The sequence below is a fragment of the Sinocyclocheilus grahami genome, unplaced genomic scaffold, assembly GCF_001515645.1.
Source record: "Sinocyclocheilus grahami isolate Dianchi unplaced genomic scaffold, SAMN03320097.WGS_v1.1 scaffold2001.1, whole genome shotgun sequence".
Taxonomy (NCBI): domain Eukaryota; kingdom Metazoa; phylum Chordata; class Actinopteri; order Cypriniformes; family Cyprinidae; genus Sinocyclocheilus; species Sinocyclocheilus grahami.
The window spans coordinates 23,431-48,017 of record NW_015507180.1 but is presented as its reverse complement, the minus strand read 5'-3'; the positions used below and the strand labels follow the sequence as shown (position 1 = coordinate 48,017).

Here is a 24,587-nt window from a genome sequence, read left to right as displayed (position 1 = left end):
GCCATGCTGTTTCATTCTTCTTCTTTTATTCAGTGGTCGTTTACATGCTTAGTGCATATCGTCACCTAATTGATGGTTGTGCAATCATTTTTATTTTTTTCCCGTTTAATCTTTAATCCTTGAGAATATGAATTATATTGTTTGTTTGATGCTAATTATATATTAAGTCATATCAGATATGTATTTTGATTTAGAATTTAGACATTATAGAAAATGCTGATGCATGTGTGAGATGATAATATAAAATGTAATAAATAAATATATATAATATAATATAATAAATTAAACATTACCTCGTGATAGTGTTTTATAATTTATACAGATAACTGTTATATACAGTGGGTACGGAAAGTATTCAGACCCCCTTAAATTTTTCACTCTTTGTTATATTGCAGCCATTTGCTAAAATCATTTAAGTTATTTTTTTTCCTCATTAATGTACACACAGCACCCCATATTGACAGAAAAACACAGCATTGTTGACATTTTTGCAGATTTATTAAAAAAGAAAAACTGAAATATCAGATGGTCCTAAGTATTCAGACCCTTTGGTCAGTATTTAGTAGAAGCACCCTTTTGATCTAATACAGCTATGAGTCTTTTTGGGAAAGATGCAATAAGTTTTTCACACCTGGATTTGGGGATCCTCTGGCATTCCTCCTTGCAGATCCTCTCCAGTTCTGTCAGGTTGGATGGTAAACGTTGGTGGACAGCCATTTTTAGGTCTCTCCAGAGATGCTCAATTGGGTTTAAGTCAGGGCTCTGGCTGGGCCATTCAAGAACAGTCACAGAGTTGTTGTGAAGCCACTCCTTCGTTATTTTAGCTGTGTGCTTAGGGTCATTGTCTTGTTGGAAGGTAAACCTTTGGCCCAGTCTGAGGTCCTGAGCACTCTGGAGAAGGTTTTTGTCCAGGATATCCCTGTACTTGGCCGCATTCATCTTTCCCTTGATTGCAACCAGTCGTCCTGTCCCTGCAGCTGAAAAACACCCCCACAGCATGATGCTGCCACCACCATGCTTCACTGTTGGGACTGTATTGGACAGGTGATGAGCAGTGCCTGGTTTTCTCCACCCATACCTCTTAGAATTAAGGCTAAAAAGTTCTATCTTGGCCTCATCCGACCAGAGAATCTTATTTCTCACCATCTTGGAGTCCTTCAGGTGTTTTTTTAGCAAACTCCATGCGGGCTTTCATGTGTATTGCACTCAGGAGCGGCTTCCGTCGGGCCCCTCTGCCATAAAGCCCCGACTGGTGGAGGGCTGGAGTGATGGTTGACTTTCTACAACTTTGTCCCATCTCCTGACTGCATCTCTGGAGCTCAGCCACAGTGATCTTTGGGTTCTTCTTTACTTCTCTCATCAAGGCTCTTCTCCCCCGATAGCTCAGTTTGGCCAGCTCTAGGAAGGGTTCTGGTCGTCCCACACGTCTTCCATTTAAGGATTATGGAGGCCACTGTGCTCTTAGGAACCTTAAGTGCAGCAGAATTTTTTTTGTAACCTTGGCCAGATCTGTGCCTTGCCACAATTCTGTTTCTGAGCTCTTCAGGCAGTTCCTTTTGACCTCATGATTCTCATTTGCTCTGACATGCACTGTGAGCTGTAAGGTCTTATATAGACAGGTGTGTGGCTTTCCTAATCAAGTCCAATCAGTATAATCAAACACAGCTGGACTCAAATGAAGGTGTAGAACCATCTCAAGGATGATCAGAAGAAATGGACAGCACCTGAGTTAAATATATGAGTGTCACAGCAAAGGGTCTGAATACTTAGGACCATGTGATATTTCAGTTTTTCTTTTTTAATAAATCTGCAAAAATGTCAACAATTCTGTGTTTTTCTGTCAATATGGGGTGCTGTGTGTACATTACTGAGGAAAAAAAATTAACTTAAATGATTTTAGCAAATGGCTGCAATATAACAAAGAGTGAAAAATTTAAGGGGGTCTGAATACTTTCCGTACCCACTGTATATATATATCCTAAAAAAGTGGCTCGCGGCATGATGACCATGGGAAATGTGGGTCCAATGGCCAAACTAGTTGAGAACCACTGATTTATTAGATTCATTTGGAACAGTTTAATTGATAAATTATTTAAAATTGCCTGGATCATATACCATACTGGCACCCCTTTTTTTTCCTCACATGAAATCGCATATACTTTTTTTTATACAGTACATTATAATGTTGTGATGCCTTTAAAATGATTGATTTCAGTTATTAATGTTTAAAATTTTTATTCAGACAAAAAGTACAGAATTTTAATATCAGTCATAACATGAAAATAATTTGATATTTCTTATATATATATTATTTATATAATATACACTACCATCCACAAGTTTAGGGTGGGTCATATTTTTCAATGTTTTTGGGAGTCTCTTTTGCTCACCAAGGCTGAATTTATTTGATCAAAAATACAGTAAATAAGGTAATATTGTGAAATATTATTATAATTTAAAATAACCGTTTTCTATTTGAATATATTTTAAAATGTAATTTGTTGTAATCCTGTGATCAAAGTTGAATTTTCTGCATCATTGCTCCAGTCTTCAGTCTCACATGATCCTTCAGAAATATTTTTGTGCTTTTTGATATATTTGTGGAAACTAGGATACATTTCCATCAGGATTATTTGATAAACAGAATTTATCTGAAATAGACTATTTAGAATTATTTGTAACTTTATAAATGTCTCTACTGTCACTTTTGATCAATGTGTCCTTGCTGAATAAAAGTACTAATTCCTTGATACCCCTTTAAATTTCTTTGACCCCAAATTTTTGAACGGTAGTGTATTTTACTTATAGATATTACTTATATATATATATATATATATATATATATATATATATATGTTACATATCTAAGAAGACCAGAAACATGTATTAAGAAAATACGGTAAAATAAATAAATAAATATATGGGGTCAACAGCAGATTTTATGCTAACTTCAAGAGCTACTATGTAAATGACACACAAATAGGAGTAAATCACATCTTTGATGGGGTTCTTTTTCTGCTCATTATCAGTGCAATATATACTCTAAACTCCCACGCACACCAAACGGCCGTAACATTCAAAACATGCATACGTGCCCAATCTACGGGCTCAGAGTGCACATGCTCATGGGACTGCGAACGTCTGGTTGGCATGGAAACCCCAGGATTTTGACCTCAAGCCCTCCAACACCTCCCAGGAGATCCTCCTCGCACCATCCGACTTCCTTCCCTTTGTGCGGTTGTTCTATCAGTCCATCTCTCTATCACTCCATCACTGTCCTCTCTCACGTAGACAGCAATAATTATCCTCCCAAAGTCTTCTTCCTCCCCTCTGCTTCCCTTCCAGCCAATCACAAGGCACCATTGGGTCGCCGAACCGGGCCTCTCACTTAAACATGGCATTTCCTGTTAAAGATAGGGCCCGCCCCCCTCAATTCCTCCCCCAAAATCTTTTTCAAGTAGGCTTTTGATTTCGCTCAGGGTTCTGGAATTAGGTGAACTTCCTATTGCACTTAATTGCCGTGATCTAGAAACGTCCATGCTGGGTTGTTAGAAGAAAACAGAGCAGAGGAAATACAGTGACGTCATTTGTGGAAGATTTCACCTAAAAATGACAATTCTGTCATTATTTACTCAGTGAAATAAAAAGAAAAAAATTCTGAAGATATATTGTCATAGTCATCAAGGTTGTCAAGAAATGAAAAAGAAAAAAACATAACAATAGTCTACATAATTTGTGTTTTAATATTTCAAGTCTTCTGAAATCATACAATGGCTTCCTGTAGGTCCCTATAATATTTGTTTTATTTCTTCCCAAAATGTTCAGTTTTATTTTGTACCCCAAATTCTACATTTTCCATTTTAATTTTTCTGGATTATATTTGAATGGTCTAATTACATTTTACTAATCAATTTAATTCAACAGAACTTTGAGTTTAATAATTTATTAAAATTGTAAAATTGCCCTATGAAATGTTTTATAAAATAAACTGAAATAAAATGAAATATAAATATATAAAAAGTAAACTTTTTTCAGCTTATTTTCATTTAGTTTAACTTAAAGTACTAAAATAACTAAAACTAAAATGAATAAAAACAGAAAACTTCACAAAATGACAAAAACAACAAAATCACTACAACTTTAACTAAAATTAAAGTGAAAACAGAAAATATAAAAATCAAATCTAATTTAAAATATAAACAAATAACTAAAATAGCACTGGTATAAATAGCATACAACACAAGAATTGTATTGTATTCATTCTTGATCTATTTAGCTATGTACACTTGTAAATAGCATCTAATAGCAACTGCCTTCAGATTTTTTATTTTTATTTTTATTTGTTTTTATTTTTTGGGGTGAACTATTCCTTTAAGAAATCCTTGGAATTTCCCCTTGGAAAACAGGATTAAACCTTTATCTGTTTATTATAAGTCAGCAAATGTGATTTAATTTGATTATTTAACCTAAACATAGGAAACAATGTTTTTTTATTTTGAAGATTTAGTGGACGGACATTATCTTCTACAGATTACAGAGTACATTACACAAACAAACAAAAGCCAATGTCAACACACTCCCAAATATTCTCGCTGTTCTTCACAGAAACTAGTTCAGCACAACTCAACTAACCACAATTTAAAGATAACTCTAAAGTCACATTTACCATTGTTTGGCACATCACAGGCGAAAATCCAGTCATTTCAATAGGAATCTACACAATTGGGAATTTTGCGTGAAAGCGAAAGATTTCCCCCACACAGACATCGCAACAGGTTCAAGTTGGTCATGCAATTTTGCTGTTGACCAACAGAGACCTGCTTACTTTGAAAGTGACTTTGTTCGAGTGGTGCTTTATACATCACTACACTATTGACAAAATACTTTTTTTGAGCACAAAATTTCACGGACTTCACTAATGTGGCCGTACAACTGCTCTGTGTCTTCTTCTTATGAGTGTGTTTTCATAGCATTTCTCCCTCCAGCGCTGCTCTTCCCTTTCAATTCTTCCCGTCCCTGTTGTTCATATGTGGTTGCCCACTTGAAAAACCTTGGTTACGAGGCAGGATTTGACCTCTGACCCCGTGCCCTGCTCAACCCTTGGGTGAGATGAGGGTGCAAGACCACAGTGAGGCTGCACTGAAGCTGGGAGATGCTCATCAGGTGGCCACAACACAAGCCCTGCTCCAACCCGGTGCTCTGGGCCTCGTAACCGCTAGTGTGCAGCCTGCCCATCTGCCCTGTTATTATGGCCATAGAGCTAGTGTCTCTTAAAATACACATCACGGCACATGATGCTTTTAGGGTATTCATTACATTATACATCTATATCCCTAACAACTGTCAAACACATAGAGGCACACCACAGTCGATAGATGGGACTGTCCCGGGTACTTATTGGGCCCGGGGGAAGCATTACAATTTAGTCCCAGGCCCCATTAATTTTACCATTCCCTAAAAATACTTCATAGCAGACTCTGTAGAGTATATAGACTCAGAGAGTATATATGAGCCTGGGTAAAAACAGTTTTACTACATGGTGGGTGAATCGAAATCAGCCATGAAACTACACAACTAGTTTTCATTTTTAAAAGAAATTAATACTTTATTCACCAAGGATGCATGAAATTGTAAAGTGAAAACAAAAGAAGCAGCACAACTGTTTTCAACATTAATAATAATAATAATAATAATAATAAATGTTTTTTGAGCAGCAAATCAGCATATTAGAATGATTTCTGAAGGATCATGTGAGTAATAATGCTGAAAATTCAGCTTTGCATCTAAGGAATAAATTACATTTTAAAATAAATTAAAATAGAAAACATTATTTTAAATTGTAAAACAAAATGCAAAATGTTACTGTTTTTTTTTTTTGACCAAGTAAATTCAAAATTTCCAATAACATAAAAAAAATCTTGCAGACCACAAATATTTCAACAGTAGTGTATATTTCCTGTTACTGTTATTTAGATTTTTTGGCAATTTGATTATTAGGCTGCTTTTTGCTCATAGAATTATATCCAAGGTGGCTGTCATATTGGCAAAAGCAACAAACAAAAAAAATCACACAGTTCACCATACAGAGTGAAACCTCTGGTGGAAAAATTTTCCATTACAGTAAAAATTGTTAGAAGATACTGGTCGCAATATAAGTACTTATTAACTAAAGTCAAAAATAAAAGCTAATTCAAATATGAATAAATACCGTAATAGTATATAAATAATATTAAAATAACTCTGAAAGTAAAAAATGTAACAAAAAATGACCTTCCGAGCCCATTACACAAACGTAACAGGAAATGTCATAATATATAATATTAAAATAACACTGAAATGAAACATGTAAATATAAAACAGAATTCCAAGCCCACTAAATAAATGTAACATGATGTATTTTTGAGTAAAACTAAATATTCAATGAGTAAAATAGGTAGGGCTATGTGACGTGATGTGACTGCAGCAGTTAATACATTCTGATGGAAGATTAGAAAGACAAACATTTTTTTCTTCGGAAAACTGACTATGAACAGAGGAATGCTGCAAGATAAGACTAGGAACATGTATTATGTAAACAGGGTCCACACCAACTCAATATATGCTTTGCATGTAAAATGGGCTTTCATACAAAATAAAAAATCTCTCTTCTTTGACGAGCCAAAAAAAGCTGTAAGATTATATTTAGAGCTCATACCATGTCAATAAATCTTTCATTAAGTGTTATTATATCATGTAGTGGTTATTGCAAGAGGGCTGGACTCACCCCGGGCTGCAGGAGGTCAGTAGAGCTGACTGAAAGAGTTTCCTCTGTCGAATGAGCCTCAGCAGTGGTGCTTTCCCTGAGATCACTGGGGCCTCCAGAGGGACAGTTCATAATCATGTACTCCGCATCCTCTACTAAACATAAAACACATACAATCATCATTTATTTACACAAAAAAAGAACTCAAAACCCAAAGGAAAGCTACAAACTGCAGAATGAAGAGTTTAGCCATTCATAACAGAGATTTACATATACAAGTCTTAAAGATGTAGCAGTAAAGATGGTAAAGATGATCTTTTTCATATGTAAGGGTTATATGAGAGCAGTGGTCTTTGAAATGAACATCTGTCCCTCTCAACCTCTCTGTGACCCTGCACTGACTCTCTTTATCCTGTAAATGCTCTCAGTTCAGCTCAGTGTCTACAGCTGCGGGTGGATCTCAGACAGTTATGAAAAAGCATATAAAACATGATGGCTGTGTCGGGGCTGTGCTGCAGCGGTAGTTCACAGATGGGATGTTTGACAAAAGTGCACTCTTTGTATGGTGGAATTTAATTACCATTAAAGATCACTGTTAAATACCACCTAGAAATGAAACAAGTCACCTAAAAACTCTACTGTTAAAAGGAACTAAATATGCATTAACTAAAAAACAAGTGCAGTAGGAATGAATCATTTTAATCAACAAACATTTCAACATTACATATATCCACTTCCTTTCAGATGTTAGGTGTAATTTTAATATGTACGTATATATTTTTTATTTATTACTTTGAATACTTTTTAAACTCTTTTATAAAGACTGATAGATTAAATTGAAGTGACAGTAAAGACATTTATGTGGTAGAAGATTCCTGTTTCAAACAAACGCTGTTCTTTTGAACTTTTTATTCATCAAAGAATCCTGAAAAAATGATTCACGGTTTCCACAAGAATATTAAGCAGAGCCATTGTTTTCAGCATTGATAAAAAACAAAAAAAATCATTATATTAGAATGATTTCTGAAGAATCATGTGACAGTCTGTAGATTGGAGTAATGATGCTGAAAATTCAGCATTACATCACAGGAATAAATAATATTTCAATATATATGAAAATATAAAACAGTTATTTTAAATTGTAATAATATTTCATAATATTACAGTTTTGTACTGGATTTTTGATCTAATAAATGGTGAGCAAACTTCAAAAACATAAAAAAATCTCACCAACAGTAGTGCATATTTGCATATATAATTTACAAACTGACTTCATATAGTCAAGTGGTTACCTGGTGCATCCTTATTGTCCTGCAGTTTATTTAGCAGCTCTGAGATGGATTTTTTCTGGGCCTGAGCGATATAACTGAGATTCTCACTGTCCAGAACCAGCAAGAACGCCTGCAGGTCTGAAACCAGCCGAGCCAGCACTGCAAAATCACAGAAAAAAAAAATCATTATGTATCAATACACACAAATCATTTTCACATCCTTTTGAAATTCAGTTAGACGAAGGCATGATGAAAAGTTTCCAAAACCCATTTCAATTTATTTAACAAAAAGTAGAAAGTTGAAATCTGCCCTAAAAGTGCTGTAGTTGAAGAAACATCCAAATATGTCCAAATGCACATGAAGGGGAAATAGCTGTGTTATGAAGTTATGAATATATCTAAATCCAGAATGAACGAACATGAATGCAGTCAAAAACTATACAGCCTGACTTACCTGTAATAGCTTCAGCTCTATTTACAGGAGCGATCTGTGTTCAATTTATTAAACCACAAAAGTAAACAGCCGTGCTGATTGAATTAGGTGAGATTTTCAATCATTCCTTCAAGACGCTGATATTGTGACCGAAGCGGAGGACTCCTAAACTGCTGATTTATTTACTCTCTCAGCTACATGAGTGTGCTGCTCCATGCTGCTTCGCATTATTTATACTAAAGTGACTTTATAACAAGGTTAGAGTGCATTCCTGCAGCCGAAGCCATTCATCATATTAGACTCGTATCTACACAAACATCAACACATGCACCTCTAACACACACGCTGAGGCTGTACCTTTACTGCGCGTTTCAAGAGTCATTTTAATATTGAATCAAATGCATTTCTACCATCCAGAATGGCTGGAATTGTAATCAACACCTACAGATTTTTGATCCTGCTGTGATATTTGGTGACTTGAGGAGGAAAAGAGGCCTCTACCTGTTTTATAATGGTTTAAAGTGAGGCCTGCTCTCTGTCTTGCCCTTATTATGTTGGCTACAGTCAACCAGGCCACTGTTTGAGCCCTTACCACAGTAAACACAGAGACTCCACACACTGTGTATATTACACAGACACACATCAGTGGGCCTTTGTGCTGCAGTCAATCCTCTCTCACTCTTTCTCACACATCATCTGACACTCTCTCCCAGCCTGCTTCTCGAAGTCCATGCTGTTTGCTCAGATGAGCAGCACTATTATTATTGCTCATACTCAGAGACGGGTAGGATTTTAATTAAATGTATTTACAATATGTATGTAAGTACTTGTGAGTATTTTGTAATTTGTATTTTGCTGGACAAAAAAAATCTGATTGTAATTTGTTAGGGCTGTGCAATTAATCGCATGCGATTGTCATGCGCATCTCGTCAGTAAAGCCGGTTCCGTGATTAGTAGTAAATCTCCATCACCTGCTATCAGATGGAGCGGCATTTACTACACAGAGCCGTAGTTCACTGACAATTAGGCAAAATCGCAGATGAATCGCATTCAATTATGAACGTGATATTGCCTAGCTCATCTTATTCTCAGATAATACAATACATTTCTTCACCTGTGTTGATAGTACTATCAACTACAGCCTTTTACAGTTTTTGGCTAGATGCAAGTGAATCATATGACATCCTGTTGGATCCATAGACGGAATCTTAATTTGCCCATAGTTGGATCCAACTGGAAAAAAAACAATGAAAGAAGCTGTTTTGGTGCTCAGTGCAAATTGGTTAAGTATGTACTGATATATATACTATCAGATATTGCTCACTGAATGTCATTACAGGAAAGAAGAAAATAGCAAATTGTAAATAGCTGTGCTGCTCTAGAACTTGTCAATTTGCCTGCTTGCTAGAGTTAGCAACTTGTTTCTATGGGCAAAATAAAATTTTTAAAGGGGCTATATAAAAGCATTTTCAAGTATTAATCGCTTTTTTATTGCCAATGTGTGAACAGCATGTAACAAAGGGGGGTTATAATAACAGGGGGTTCTGAATTCTACATAGAGCCCCTTTAACAGCTAAATATCAGCATTTTTAGGAGTTAATCTTCATTGTTGACAGTGAAATCGCTTGAGCCATCCTCTTGATTAGGACAAGGCAGTGTGACAGTATATACTGTTCCACAAAAATACTTAATTTTTGACGCGTTAGAGCGATTAAGAAACATGAATGAAAAATAGACATGCTTGATGGTATTCAAGTAAACACAGTCGGTTGTGTCTGAAGTGAACATAAGAAATTAGAAGAAATATGGATCAATATATTGGATCCATGTATGCGTCTTAAGGTTTCAGCAGTCTAACATACCTGCTGCTGTCTATATCCTTAATCGTAATCAGATAATAAGACAAAGAGAAAATAACTGCTCACTGCTCTTACTGAATTACTTAAGTAGCTTTAACAACGATCATTATTATCTTCATTCATAGAGTAAAGACAGTTTTATTTAGCATTTGATGATTCAATTTCTATTTCTTACTAAAATGCTGTTAGACTACTGTACATGAATAACGTAAAGGATCTTTATAATAATCTTTATTTTTATATCTTTCCTAAATTGTATTAGTCCTATTGTTTGTTATTTGCATCTTTGTGCTTATTTTACTAATAAAGATAGTTTTCTCGAGGATAAAGATAGGGTTTTTCATTACTAAGTTTTCTGTCTGTTGAAGGTCAGTTTTGTGTGTATTCTTCAATTAAAAGTTTTACAATATGAAGAATAAATTATTAAGCTGAAGTAAATAGACTCCATCCTGCCTAATGCTCAATAATATTTTAGTGTCTAGTGTTAGAGTTAAAGAATATGTTGTTTATAAGTTGTTCAAGGAGGGGAAAGCGCTTCTCTTTCTCTACTATGTGTGTTTCTAACTCCACTATTACTAAATGTGTTGTATCTTACTCTACTGTAATGGCACTGTCTCTTGCACTTCAAATGATTGCTTGTAAATATTGCATGCATTTTTGTATCTTCAAATTACTTGAATTTTAATGAAATACATTTCTCAAACCAGTATTTTGTATTTTAAATAAATAAATTTGATGAGAAAATATTTGTAATTTGTAACAAAATATTTTTTGATGTATTCATGCCCATCTCTGCTCATACTTAAGTTTAATGATATGAACAAACTCCCAAATCTAGGCATTAAAGGTCAGCACATAACGTATCAAGAGACCAGACTATCAGCAAATAGAGGGTGGGCTTTTCTAACCTTTTGCACAGCTAAGTGTCACTCATATTTGCTTCAGAAAATGTAAAAACCTAGTGTTTGTATCTTGTGTACCCCACACTTTTATATAAAAATATATTTTAAAAAATTTTACTTGCAGATAATATAATGCTAATGAAATAACAGGTCACTTAAAGAGAGACACTTTCATAACTATGTTATAATACTTTTAAAAAGTACACTAAAAATTAAAAGTTTTACTTTAAAGTACATCATTATGTTTTAATTATCTTTTGTCGTGCTTTAATGAAGTACACTTATTTTGATGTGTTGACTAACATACTAAAGCACATGTTAAGTACTTCATTATAACTGTACAGTGTATTTCAATATTACATTTAAAAATAATACATTTCAAATGGCAACTTCCTCATTAAAAATGTGTAATTCTAAAAACAAAATATTTAAATACGACATAAAAGTTTCAATATAAATGACACCAAAGTATATTTTAGTTTACCATAAATGCTTGTCAGTACATTCAGCAGTACACTTTAACCATATTTCAAAGACAGTAGAAGTAATTTTGAAATTACATATAAAGATATACTTAAGTCTTAATTAAGTTGGTCCAAAAAGCATGTTCAACTAACTGCATTTACTATAAATTAATACTATAATAATTTTTTTATTTAATTGCAGTTAACATGCAATTACTGTAAGTGTCTGAAAACATTACATTCAGTTCACACTTACGTTTAAAAACTGTTTTCAGTCCTTATCTGTTAGCGCTTTTGCTAAGCTAGCAAACTAATCAGATAACGTTATGCTAATGCAGCAAGTTAATCGGCTATCAGTAAAGCAAGTCGGCGGAAATCGTGGAGGGTTTCCGCAGGGCCAGAGACAGAAGAAAAGTGTAAACGTGGCTCCTTATCCGAGGCCAAGCTTTTATCATTTGCCAGCGAAAGGATCACAGGATTCAATGGTGCAGTTTCAAAGGATGTGTCTCTTTGACTCTTCTTTATAATCAAATCTCACTGAAACCTGCAGTCAGCAGAAAATCAGCAGCTTTGACTACAAAAAATTCAGTTAAAATAAGTAAAACTGTGGGTCTCATTCACTGATAATTATGTAGATTATCTCATATTTGCACACACAGAAGAACTTTACATCTAGTGAATAAGGCCAATTGTTATCATTCAGATCAAGGTTGGTCAAATAAAACACAAATGCACTGCGATACTTTTATAAACTTCTGAGCTTGAACAGAGCTTGAACTTCTGGTCTGTGCAAACCACTGCTCTAGGTTCACACTGTCTTGTTTTCCCAAACAGGGTACCAGAGCTGAGCATCTCGATTGTGTCTATTCTGAACTCAGTCCCATGTCTGCAGGGTGCAGTGGTGGTTTGGGGCTCCAGCTGTGGCTTCATCTCCTGGGAGTAAACATCTGAATTTCCATGGGTTTATATGGGGTCATGGGTGAGTACTAGTAGACATCTAACAATGCCTCAGCAGCGCTGCTCAAACAAACATTTCAAGAACTGTAAAAAGACCCATGAGAATGCAGCAAATCCCACCACATATAAAAAAATAGAGGTATTTATAATATATCTTATAGATTTATAATAGATCTTATAGATATCAGTAAGAATCACTGATATGTTACTAACAGATATGCAGGCCCACATGGAATCGGTTTACTTTTTGCTGTTATTGCATAGATTTTGAGGGGAAACTTTGTACATGATGGTCATTACCATTCTATCGATGGGTCAAAGACAAATTTGCAAGATAAAGTAAAAATATTTTTGACTTGTCAAGACTTGCCATGAAATGTCAAGTGGTATAACCATCCTGTTAAAAATAATGACGTTTTCCTTATACATCTTCATTTTTATTTATTTAAAAAAAGATTTTAAATGTAAGGTAAGTTGTTTTAAAATAGCTTGAATTTTTTTTTTAAATCTATAATTTTTATGGATATTGTAAAAATAAAAAAAATAAAAAATCTATAACTTTTTAAATAAATCTTTGAATGAGTTTTCCCCCTCATTATAATCAGGAGAGTCATCATGACATTTTTTATGCCATCAAAAAAATAAATAAATAAAAATTAAATAATTTTAATTTAGAAATTAAAACGTGCTCATCATTCAAGTGGTGTACATACTTTTCTGTATTACATTTTTATTTATTTATTTATTTAACTTTTTTTTACATGTATTAATTTATTTATTTGAATAAATGAATAAATCCAGAAAAAAGACCATCTTGCCATCAAGCAAAAACAAACATGTTAACTTCGGCAGCCCTACTACTGAATTTACAATACAACTGAATGCATATTATCCAGTAACTTTGGATTTTGCAAACACAAATGAACATAAACAACAAATGAATGCAAATAAAAGATGTGTGTGAAGGTACAGCGCACAGTTAAACATTATACAGAAAATACCAAAAAAGCAGTTTTTCGTCAGGAAATTGGGGCTGTAAAGGAGATGGCAAATATCACATACAGTAGCACCTATTCCAGAAAGCTTCCTGTAAAAAAGAGATTTTCACACGGACCTTCAGACGTGACAGAGCTGGCGATGGAGTGCTAACAGTAAAGTCATTAAGCAAACAGAGCTCCAGCCAGATGTCAATGGCTGACTTTGACGGAGGCTCTCTGCCCTTCAGATTGTCATTCTCAAGGTCTCAGTCTTCACACTACCCTCTTTTCTTCTCCAAACTCCAATACTTCTCACTGCCACACTGTATAGGCAACTTTAGACCATTTTCCATTTTTGAGCAGATTTTGCGTATGTGAGAATTAAAAAAAAAAACACTTTCATGTGTTATTGTGATATTTTCACATTTGATTCCTTTGACATTCCACTGTTTCTCATAGACTTGAGCCAATAACAACTGTCCGATAAGAAGTCGCCCCACCCATTCTCACTTGGTGCAGGAACTGTAAAATGCGTGGAGGATAAATATTGAGCATTGTCATAACGACGTTTCAAAGGTCAAAGAATCCAGCTACTGGTTTCCGTCGAAATCAAACACACACAGACCCGAATCCTTTATCGCTTCGAGGTTCTACTGATGCTTTGTTTCTGAAGTCTTTTCTTCTACACTCTTAAAAATAAGGGTTCTTTATTGGCATCAATGGTTCCATGAAGAACCTTTGACATCAATGGAGGTTCTTTAGATTTTTTAAATGTTTTTCACATTAAGAAAATAATGTTTTTTTTAAAGAACTGTTCACTGATGGTATGGAGGTTCTTTAGATTTTTTAAATGTTTTTCACATTAAGAAAATAATGTTTTTTTTTAAAGAACTGCTCACTGATGGTATTTTTTCCTCTTGCCTCTGTATAATGCATATTAAAGATCATAAGTGCAGCGCTGCTTTGTTTACAGCGGAAACCAAGGAAATGCTTTAAGCGCCACCTGCTGGCAGAGAGAGAATCTGCGTCTCGTTCAGCTCGTCTGCTGTTTCGGTTTCATGCAGATATTTTTTATGCAGTTTCACAAAACTGAAGACAAACCATTCTGTTTTTGCTTAAAATTTCCAAATTATACAATGTAATTTCTATTAAAAACTGCTCATGTTACATATATGCAGCATCTGGATCATGAATAGGTTTCATGCAGATATTTTTTATGCATAGTTTCACAAAACTGAAGACAAACCATTCTGTTTTTGCTTAAAATTTCCAAATTATACAATGTAATTTCTATTAAAAACAGCTCATGTTGCATATATGCAGCATCTGGATCATGAATAAAATGCAGTGGTTGCCTCTAATTTTAAATGGAAAGAGCACTGACAAAGCCTTAGTTTGTTTATATGAACAAACTATAAATGGAAAGAGCACAGACAAAGCCTTAGTTTGTTTATATGAACAAACTATGATTTATTTTATTTGTGTTACTTATTTATTTGATTTGGGCCTTGTTTTAAAATTTCAATTTAGTTTTGTTATTTACATTTACATTCTATTTAAATTGTGTTATTTAGCAAACGCTTTTATCCAAAACGACTAACAAATGAGGACAATAGAAGCAATCAAAACCAACAAAAGAGCAATAATTTACAAGTGCTATATTAGTATATTATTATAGTGTTATATTTCAGTTTCACAAAGAAATGTGCAGTATTTTGTCCAAGCAATAATAAAAGGACACATTTAATTTATAATTTGTCTTAAATCTCATTTTGTAAAATAAAAAAAATAAAAATTGTGATTCAGATTGAATCGTGAAATAAAAATCGTGAATCGAATCGAATCGTGAGTTGAGTGAATCGTTACATCCCTAGTTACCAGTCACTGAGTATGTTTACATGGACATCAGTAATCTAATTATTTACCTTATTCTGAATAAGAGAATATTATGATTAAGGTGTTTACACGAGTTGCTTTTAGAATATTCCTTTCATGTTCCCGTTTTACTATGTTGTAATACATAGATCGATTAATGGCACACGTCATTACGTTCCCACGCGATGCCATCCGACGTTCCCTCCGTATCAACATACAGTTCATCTTCGGTACTATACAGTTTTGGGTGTTTCATTTTTAATTTTACGAAAGCTTCAAGTGCAGTTAATAATATGTTATGCTATACGTGTAAACAGATGACGGCGGATAAAAGTGTGCCTTCTTGCTTGAAGCCATGCTCTTTTGTTTGCCGTCCAACGGTTGACATGCCGTGTGTGTATCCTGTCGCAAAATGTGGTGAAAAGTCCTACACGACGGTAATACTGTGATTAAGGTGTGTACATGTCTATTCTGCACTTCAATAATGCGACTAAATTAAGAATACTCAACATGTCTTAGTTCGATTTGCGTTTACTTCGAGTATGACTTTAGCTCATAAGTGCAGCGCTGCTTTGTTTACAGCGGAAACCAAGGAAATGCTTTAAGCGCCACCTGCTGGCAGAGAGAGAATCTGCGTCTCGTTCAGCTCGTCTGCTGTTTCGGTTTCATGCAGATATTTTTTATGCATAGTTTCACAAAACTGAAGACAAACCATTCTGTTTTTGCTTAAAATTTCCAAATTATACAATGTAATTTCTATTAAAAACAGCTCATGTTGCATATATGCAGCATCTGGATCATGAATAAAATGCAGTGGTTGCCTCTAATTTTAAATGGAAAGAGCACAGACAAAGCCTTAGTTTGTTTATATGAACAAACTATGATTTATTTTATTTGTGTTACTTATTTATTTGATTTGGGGCTTGTTTTAAAATTTCAATTTAGTTTTGTTATTTACATTTACATTCTATTTAAATTGTGTTATTTAGCAAACGCTTTTATCCAAAACGACTAACAAATGAGGACAATAGAAGCAATCAAAACCAACAAAAGAGCAATAATTTACAAGTGCTATATTAGTATATTATTATAGTGTTATATTTCAGTTTCACAAAGAAATGTGCAGTATTTTGTCCAAGCAATAATAAAAGGACACATTTAATTTATAATTTGTCTTAAATCTCATTTTGTAAAATAAAAAAAATAAAAATTGTGATTCAGATTGAATCGTGAAATAAAAATCGTGAATCGAATCGAATCGTGAGTTGAGTGAATCGTTACATCCCTAGTTACCAGTCACTGAGTATGTTTACATGGACATCAGTAATCTAATTATTTACCTTATTCTGAATAAGAGAATATTATGATTAAGGTGTTTACACGAGTTGCTTTTAGAATATTCCTTTCATGTTCCCGTTTTACTATGTTGTAATACATAGATCGATTAATGGCACACGTCATTACGTTCCCACGCGATGCCATCCGACGTTCCCTCCGTATCAACATACAGTTCATCTTCGGTACTATACAGTTTTGGGTGTTTCATTTTTAATTTTACGAAAGCTTCAAGTGCAGTTAATAATATGTTATGCTATACGTGTAAACAGATGACGGCGGATAAAAGTGTGCCTTCTTGCTTGAAGCCATGCTCTTTTGTTTGCCGTCCAACGGTTGACATGCCGTGTGTGTATCCTGTCGCAAAATGTGGTGAAAAGTCCTACACGACGGTAATACTGTGATTAAGGTGTGTACATGTCTATTCTGCACTTCAATAATGCGACTAAATTAAGAATACTCAACATGTCTTAGTTCGATTTGCGTTTACTTCGAGTATGACTTTAGCCGGATTAAGGTAATCAAAAATCTGTTTACATGGTAGATTCTTAATCAGAGTATTGTCTTAATCATGTTAATATTGGATTATTGTTGTCCATGTAAATGTACTCATTGTCTAGATGATGGTTTCTGAGTTGATGGTGTCATTCTGTTCAGGTGTGCCTCTTGATCCTCTTATTTCAGTTCAGTTTGTCCGGTCTTGTCAGTGTTTTGGTTGTGTTTAGTTTGCCTGCCTTGTTTGGATTCTCTTCAGTGTGGATTATTAAAGACTATTGATTCTTCATCTTCTTCTTCGTGTGCTTTTAACAACCAGGTTGTGACAGAAGACCAGACCTTCAAAAATGAAAAGATTAATGGAAATTGCATCCATTAATGTTGCCTCATGGAGGGGCAACAGTTTGTTGAGAGGAACAGCAGTGTTCATTTTTCAAAACGGCCACAGCCTGGAGGACCACGTAGAGGAGTTCATCAACACTTGCCACCATGCCTGATGGAGGGATTTCGGTGATGACTGCAACATCAACGTCCAGCCTCACCTCGCAGACGTCTTGCAGTCTGACCTAGAGCCCAGCCCATCACCACTCTGATAGAAGAATTTCAAACCAGAGACCCCCCCGAGGACAGCGTTCAGCTCGTCTGCTGTTTCGGTTTCATGCAGATATTTTTTATGCATAGTTTCACAAAACTGAAGTCAAACCATTCTGTTGTTGCTTCAAATTTCGAAATTATACAATGTAATTTATATTAAAAACTGCTCACGTTGCATATATGCAGCATCTGGATCATGAATAAAATGCAGTGGTTGCCTCTAATTTTAAATGGAAAGAGCACAGACAAAGCCTTAGTTTGTTTATATGAACAAACTATGATTTCTTTTATTTGTGTTACTTATTTATTTGATTTGGGGCTTGTTTTAAAATTTCAATTTAGTTTTGTTATTTACATTTACATTCTATTTAAATTGTGTTATTTAGCAAACGCTTTTATCCAAAACGACTAACAAATGAGGACAATAGAAGCAATCAAAACCAACAAAAGAGCAATAATTTACAAGTGCTATATTAGTATATTATTATAGTGTTATATTTCAGTTTCACAAAGAAATGTGCAGTATTTTGTCCAAGCAATAATAAAAGGACACATTTAATTTATAATTTGTCTTAAATCTCATTTTGTAAAATAAAAAAAATAAAAATTGTGATTCAGATTGAATCGTGAAATAAAAATCGTGAATCGAATCGAATCGTGAGTTGAGTGAATCGTTACATCCCTAGTTACCAGTCACTGAGTATGTTTACATGGACATCAGTAATCTAATTATTTACCTTATTCTGAATAAGAGAATATTATGATTAAGGTGTTTACACGAGTTGCTTTTAGAATATTCCTTTCATGTTCCCGTTTTACTATGTTGTAATACATAGATCGATTAATGGCACACGTCATTACGTTCCCACGCGATGCCATCCGACGTTCCCTCCGTATCAACATACAGTTCATCTTCGGTACTATACAGTTTTGGGTGTTTCATTTTTAATTTTACGAAAGCTTCAAGTGCAGTTAATAATATGTTATGCTATACGTGTAAACAGATGACGGCGGATAAAAGTGTGCCTTCTTGCTTGAAGCCATGCTCTTTTGTTTGCCGTCCAACGGTTGACATGCCGTGTGTGTATCCTGTCGCAAAATGTGGTGAAAAGTCCTACACGACGGTAATACTGTGATTAAGGTGTGTACATGTCTATTCTGCACTTCAATAATGCGACTAAATTAAGAATACTCAACATGTCTTAGTTCGATTTGCGTTTACTTCGAGTATGACTTTAGCCGGATTAAGGTAATCAAAAATCTGTTTACATGGTAGATTCTTAATCAGAGTATTGTCTTAATCATGTTAATATTGGATTATTGTTGTCCATGTAAATGTACTCATTGTCTAGATGATGGTTTCTGAGTTGATGGTGTCATTCTGTTCAGGTGTGCCTCTTGATCCTCTTATTTCAGTTCAGTTTGTCCGGTCTTGTCAGTGTTTTGGTTGTGTTTAGTTTGCCTGCCTTGTTTGGATTCTCTTCAGTGTGGATTATTAAAGACTATTGATTCTTCATCTTCTTCTTCGTGTGCTTTTAACAACCAGGTTGTGACAGAAGACCAGACCTTCAAAAATGAAAAGATTAATGGAAATTGCATCCATTAATGTTGCCTCATGGAGGGGCAACAGTTTGTTGAGAGGAACAGCAGTGTTCATTTTTCAAAACGGCCACAGCCTGGAGGACCACGTAGAGGAGTTCATCAACACTTGCCACCATGCCTGATGGAGGGATTTCGGTGATGACTGCAACATCAACGTCCAGCCTCACCTCGCAGACGTCTTGCAGTCTGACCTAGAGCCCAGCCCATCACCACTCTGATAGAAGAATTTCAAACCAGAGACCCCCCCGAGGACAGCGTACACCATCGCCATGGAGCCAAAGCACCTTAATGAGTCTGACCAGGGAGTCCATCGCCATGGGAGTCCTCATGGAATACAAGGGTATGGATACGAGCCCAGCCCACCGTCCCGCCACTGAAAGAGTACCGGCTAGACTTATTGGACAGTTTTGGTGAGTGTGGAGATACATTCCCTGTGTCCCATGATCTTGCCAGAATCTATTTCGTCTTCTTCAGTCTTGTTAAACCTGCCCAGCCTCCCTCTCCCACCGCCTCTCCAGACTGCCATTATGAATGCCCTGTTTTTTGGTTGGTTTCTGTGCTGTCCTCCATTCTCCTCCTCAGTCCCCAGCCACTCCTGCCGCCCAGTCATCACCGTCCCCCATCAGTCCCTCAGTTCCTCCTTTCAGTGGCGTGGCTACACCGCGGGCCTGCTGGGAGCCACTTCTTCCTGGGCGTGATGAGCCCGTGGCTCCATCTCCAGCCTTGGTGTGCTCTATTCCACCTCTACCTGTCGCCCTAACTCCTACGCCTGGGCTCTTTCCTCCCATGACTCCAGCGTGGACCATCGGGCATTTGGCCTCGCCGGGCTCCCTCGGACCATCGGCTTCACCTGGGTTGGTTGTAAAGTGTAGCATTCCAAAAAAATAACTTGTTTTGAAAATTTGCTCATTTTGCCAGCACAGGTCACATATACAGTAGATGAATAAAAAAATTCTGAATGGATAAATAGAAAGCTCAAAAGAACTTATTTAAAACAGAACTTTAAAATGTAATAAAAAACAATTATAATAAATGTAAAAAATAATGAAATTTTTTTAAAATGATTAATTAAAATGCATAATTGTCAACAGATTTTTTTTCCAGCAGCTTTTCACAAACCTTGAGACAAGGATTTTTTTTTTTGTGGTAATCTACTGTCTGTGCACACTAAAAAGTAAAAGTGATACTTTACATTATAGAAAGTGATACTGAATATTTTGTACCCATTTCACATAAACCATCCATAAACTGTTTGACGAGGAAAATTACTATACACTTTGTATAAGTTGTACTCTGTCACTTCATTATCTCTATATTTAACCTTCCCTCTCATTACTGAACGGTAAAGAAAAATGGTTTCATCGTTTGAGAGCATTTGCTTGTAAATCTCTTTATATTAATTCCACAGCGTAAACTCATGTTTGGACCTTCTGCATATTTACAAAAAAAGTTTTGTATGCATGAACCACAAATGACTTGCTTTTTTTATTAATCGATGTAAAATATCAGCCCTTCATCTTATGTTCTCACACAACAGTAGTTCCATTCATATTTATGCAAACATGACAAGCACTTCAGGCTCATTCTAGAGATGTCACGTTCTGTGAGGAGGCGAGACCACCCTCTGCATTTGATTCATTAGATAAATGAATGCCCCGAGGCACATGGGCGTCGTCAACATTTCGGAAATGCCTCAAACACCCACTCTGTGTGTTTGTGTTGGTGGGGACACAGAGAGTCATTTTGCGTTACTGGCCAAAATGCTTCAAAACGGTATATAAAACTCTGGTCAACTGATTTGACCCCTTGTTGACAGCTGACCCTTTTGTCTGACACAATAGAAAATCTGTCCAAAAAGAAAAATGAATGAAATCTCAAAGATAGGTCCATGGTAACACGCTAGTTCTCAGCCTGATCAAAAGCTAATGTTACGCTAATATTAATTAAACTTAATTTAACTTTCTGCGCTCTAGCAGTTAATAAACAAAATGGCATGCATCTGGAGGAAGAACACTGCAGCCGCATATGTTATGATATATTCTCAGTCTGGTTTTCTTCTGATTCGTAGTTGAAGGACAACAGAGTCTTCAGAAATACTCTTGAGTTTCTGAGCCTTGGTGCTCAAGTGCAAAACGCAGGTTTGAATCTGCTTGCAACAATTCTGAGTCTTGTATCCCCCTTTCTTCCTGTCATATGTCTCAACCTAGCCATCCATTAAAAGTTAAAAGTGTTAAATACTGGTTTGTAATACAAGCAATATATATATATATATATATATATATAAATTCAAAATTTGTCTGTAATATTTTCATACATTGTGGGTCATAAATATTTACACAGATCTGAGCAATGTAACAAAAAGTTTGTGACCTTCTGCAGTAGTTTGTTTCACCAATTCCATCCCAATCACCTCTGAATATGATGCATTATACTGGAAATACAAAATCTGCACTTGAACCGACCAAAGTAAAGAAGGGTGCAGCAGAGTCTAATTGAATAACCCAGAGATGCTGAGAGTTTGATATAAGAAGCACTGTCCTCACATTATCACCATATCCTGTGCCTGCAACATGATGGCCACCAAAGCCTTTCAAGTGGCACTCTGTTTAGAAAATGAGTAAACACAGAAACACAGACGTACACTTGCATCTAAATATGTTTAAACTGCAGTTGATGGCACTATGGGGTGTAACTCCATGAATCCAAGCTGTGAGTTTTTTATATGAGAAATACAACAACAGAACTCATTTAAGCTGTGTTTTGAGCAGGGGGATATAGGATTGAATGGTCTAGGCACAGATCCTAACAAACCACATGAGACAATGTGTGAATGAATGAGATATGACAAATTAATCCATTCTGTGGTGGATGTTATGCAATTTATATAATGGAGGAAAGAGAAAGAAACAGAAAATGTGTGTGTGTGTGTGTGTGTGTGTGTGTGTGTGTGAGGTCACATTCTTGTTTTGACCTATAGTGACAGAACAGGGAAGAGGAAACAAACTTTGTTGAAAAAAAAACAAGCATGACCTGGCTAAATGATGAAGCTAAAAATTATATCTCAATATATATATTTTTTTTTAATTATTGACAATATTCAGTACATATTTACAGTATGTATTTGTTCTGAAAATAAAAAAATCAAGGCATATTTTCCACACAGATTTCTCTTGATAAATCTAAAGATCACAATTAGTTTGTATGCACCAAAATAACAACAAACAACCTTTACCTTACCTACATACACTTCTGTTAAAAAGTTTTTTTCTTTTCTTTAATGGCTGCTGAAAATTCAGCTTTGTCATAAAAAGGAATAAATTGCATTTTTAAATATATTACAGTAGAAATAATTTTTCACAATATTACTCTTTTACTGTCTTTTTTTTAATCAAAAAATGCAGTCTTGATGAACATAAGAGATTTTTTCCAAAAACATAAAACAAATCTTACCTACCCCAAACTTTTGAACAGTAGTGTGTATTTTTATTGAAACAAAAAAAGTAAAAACACAACAGAGCGGTTGTGACTTTATATCCCCTAATTGCAACTTTATTTCTTTCAATTGTAACTTCACAGAGTGACATTTATTTACATAAAATTAGAACATTTAAAACTAAATCCTCACTTCATCTTGCAGACCCTGACTACAGTAATTGACAGATCACATGACCTCCACTTTCTTAATTCCCATTGATAGTCGCTGTTCATTGCTTTGCACTTTCTAAAGTTACACAAATATTAATTTAACTTAATTTAACTTTTTGCGCTCTAGCAGTTAATAAACAAAATGGCATGCATCTTGAGGAAGAACACTGCAGCCGGATATATTCTCAGTCTGGTTTTCTTCTGATTCTTAGTTGAAGGACAACAGAGAGTCTTCAGAAATACTCTGACTTTCTGAGCCTTGGTGCTGAAGTGGAAAACACAGGTTTGAATCTGCTTGCAACAATTCTGAGTCCTGTATCCCCCTTTCTTCCTGTCATATCTCTCACCCTAGCCATCCATTACCGGACATGCAAACATCCAACTGTCAACAGTTTTTTCTTTTAAATGATTAACTGAAAAATATTTTAAAAACTGATTAACTAAAATGATTCAAACTTAACCGTGTTGTTTAATTGTATATCAGAAAACACAATCATTTTGAATATTTAGCAAATGTTGCATATATCTTCCAACTCTGATTGTGATTATGGAAAATGTCAAGAAAAAAAGTGCATAGAAGCTGAACAGTAATATTATCTATGATTTCAGTTTTGTTTCTCAACATGGTTTTTGTTTTCAGAAACAGAAAGGAGTTTGGAAGGCGGTGGAGCAGCTCATTAACTCCTGTCAGACTTCACACTACACCGCCGCTGGTGAAATTAGCACTGCTCTCTGACCTTTCCTTAAACAAACCGAGAAACTCGCGCCTCTCCTGAGATTTGGTTTGTGGCGACGCGGCTGATTGGGGAAACTGGAGGACTATTATTGACATTCCAGAACAATGATCAAATCTACAAGGCTACAATAACTGCAATTACGAGAATTCAGCACTCAATATTCAACACCTTTCTGTCTTTTTGAGCTATGAACGAGTTGCTAAGATGTGTTTAGAAATGGATGATCTTTTACAGGGGTGATGTAGGTTAGCAGAAGGTTGTAGGTTCGAATCCCAGTGGCACTGATTCAAGACATTCAGGCACTGTAAGTCACTTTGAATAAAAGACTCAACTGCATTAATAAATGTTAATGAAACTGGAGACTTGTGACTTATGACTAAACGAGACAAAACTGGTATAAAAACTATGATTACTAGCCCAGTTAGTGAATACTAACTAGTGGTTTTATCCAAGTGACTCACAGGGACAGTCAGCGACTGCTCAATGGCTCAAAATGACAGCCTGTAAAAACACCCCTTCTGAGATTTAAACCAACTACCTCATGAGTTTTAAACACTTCTTCTCAGCACTCCAACTCGTTAACACACACACACACCCTCTCTCTCTCTCTCTCTCACACACACACACACTCACACACACACACAGGTTTGTTTTTATGGTTCATGAGGACTCTCCATAGGCGTAATGGTTTTTATACTG

The 24,587-nt window shown here is 35.4% G+C and overlaps 1 protein-coding gene across 2 annotated transcripts in view; it reads right to left on the bottom strand.

The window, feature by feature from the left end:
* Window positions 1-24,587, bottom strand: part of LOC107573665 (actin filament-associated protein 1-like 2) — a 48,608-nt gene that overhangs the window by 23,426 nt on the left and 595 nt on the right. Inside the window, exons 2-3 of one of the 2 annotated variants that reach the window (XM_016260102.1) lie at window positions 8,035-8,172; window positions 6,764-6,897 (exon numbers count right to left, since the gene is read on the bottom strand). In XM_016260102.1, the coding sequence (XP_016115588.1) occupies window positions 6,764-6,897; window positions 8,035-8,172 (272 nt within the window). The remainder of the gene's footprint in view (window positions 1-6,763; window positions 6,898-8,034; window positions 8,173-24,587) is intronic. The other variant, XM_016260103.1, reaches the window with a different exon arrangement.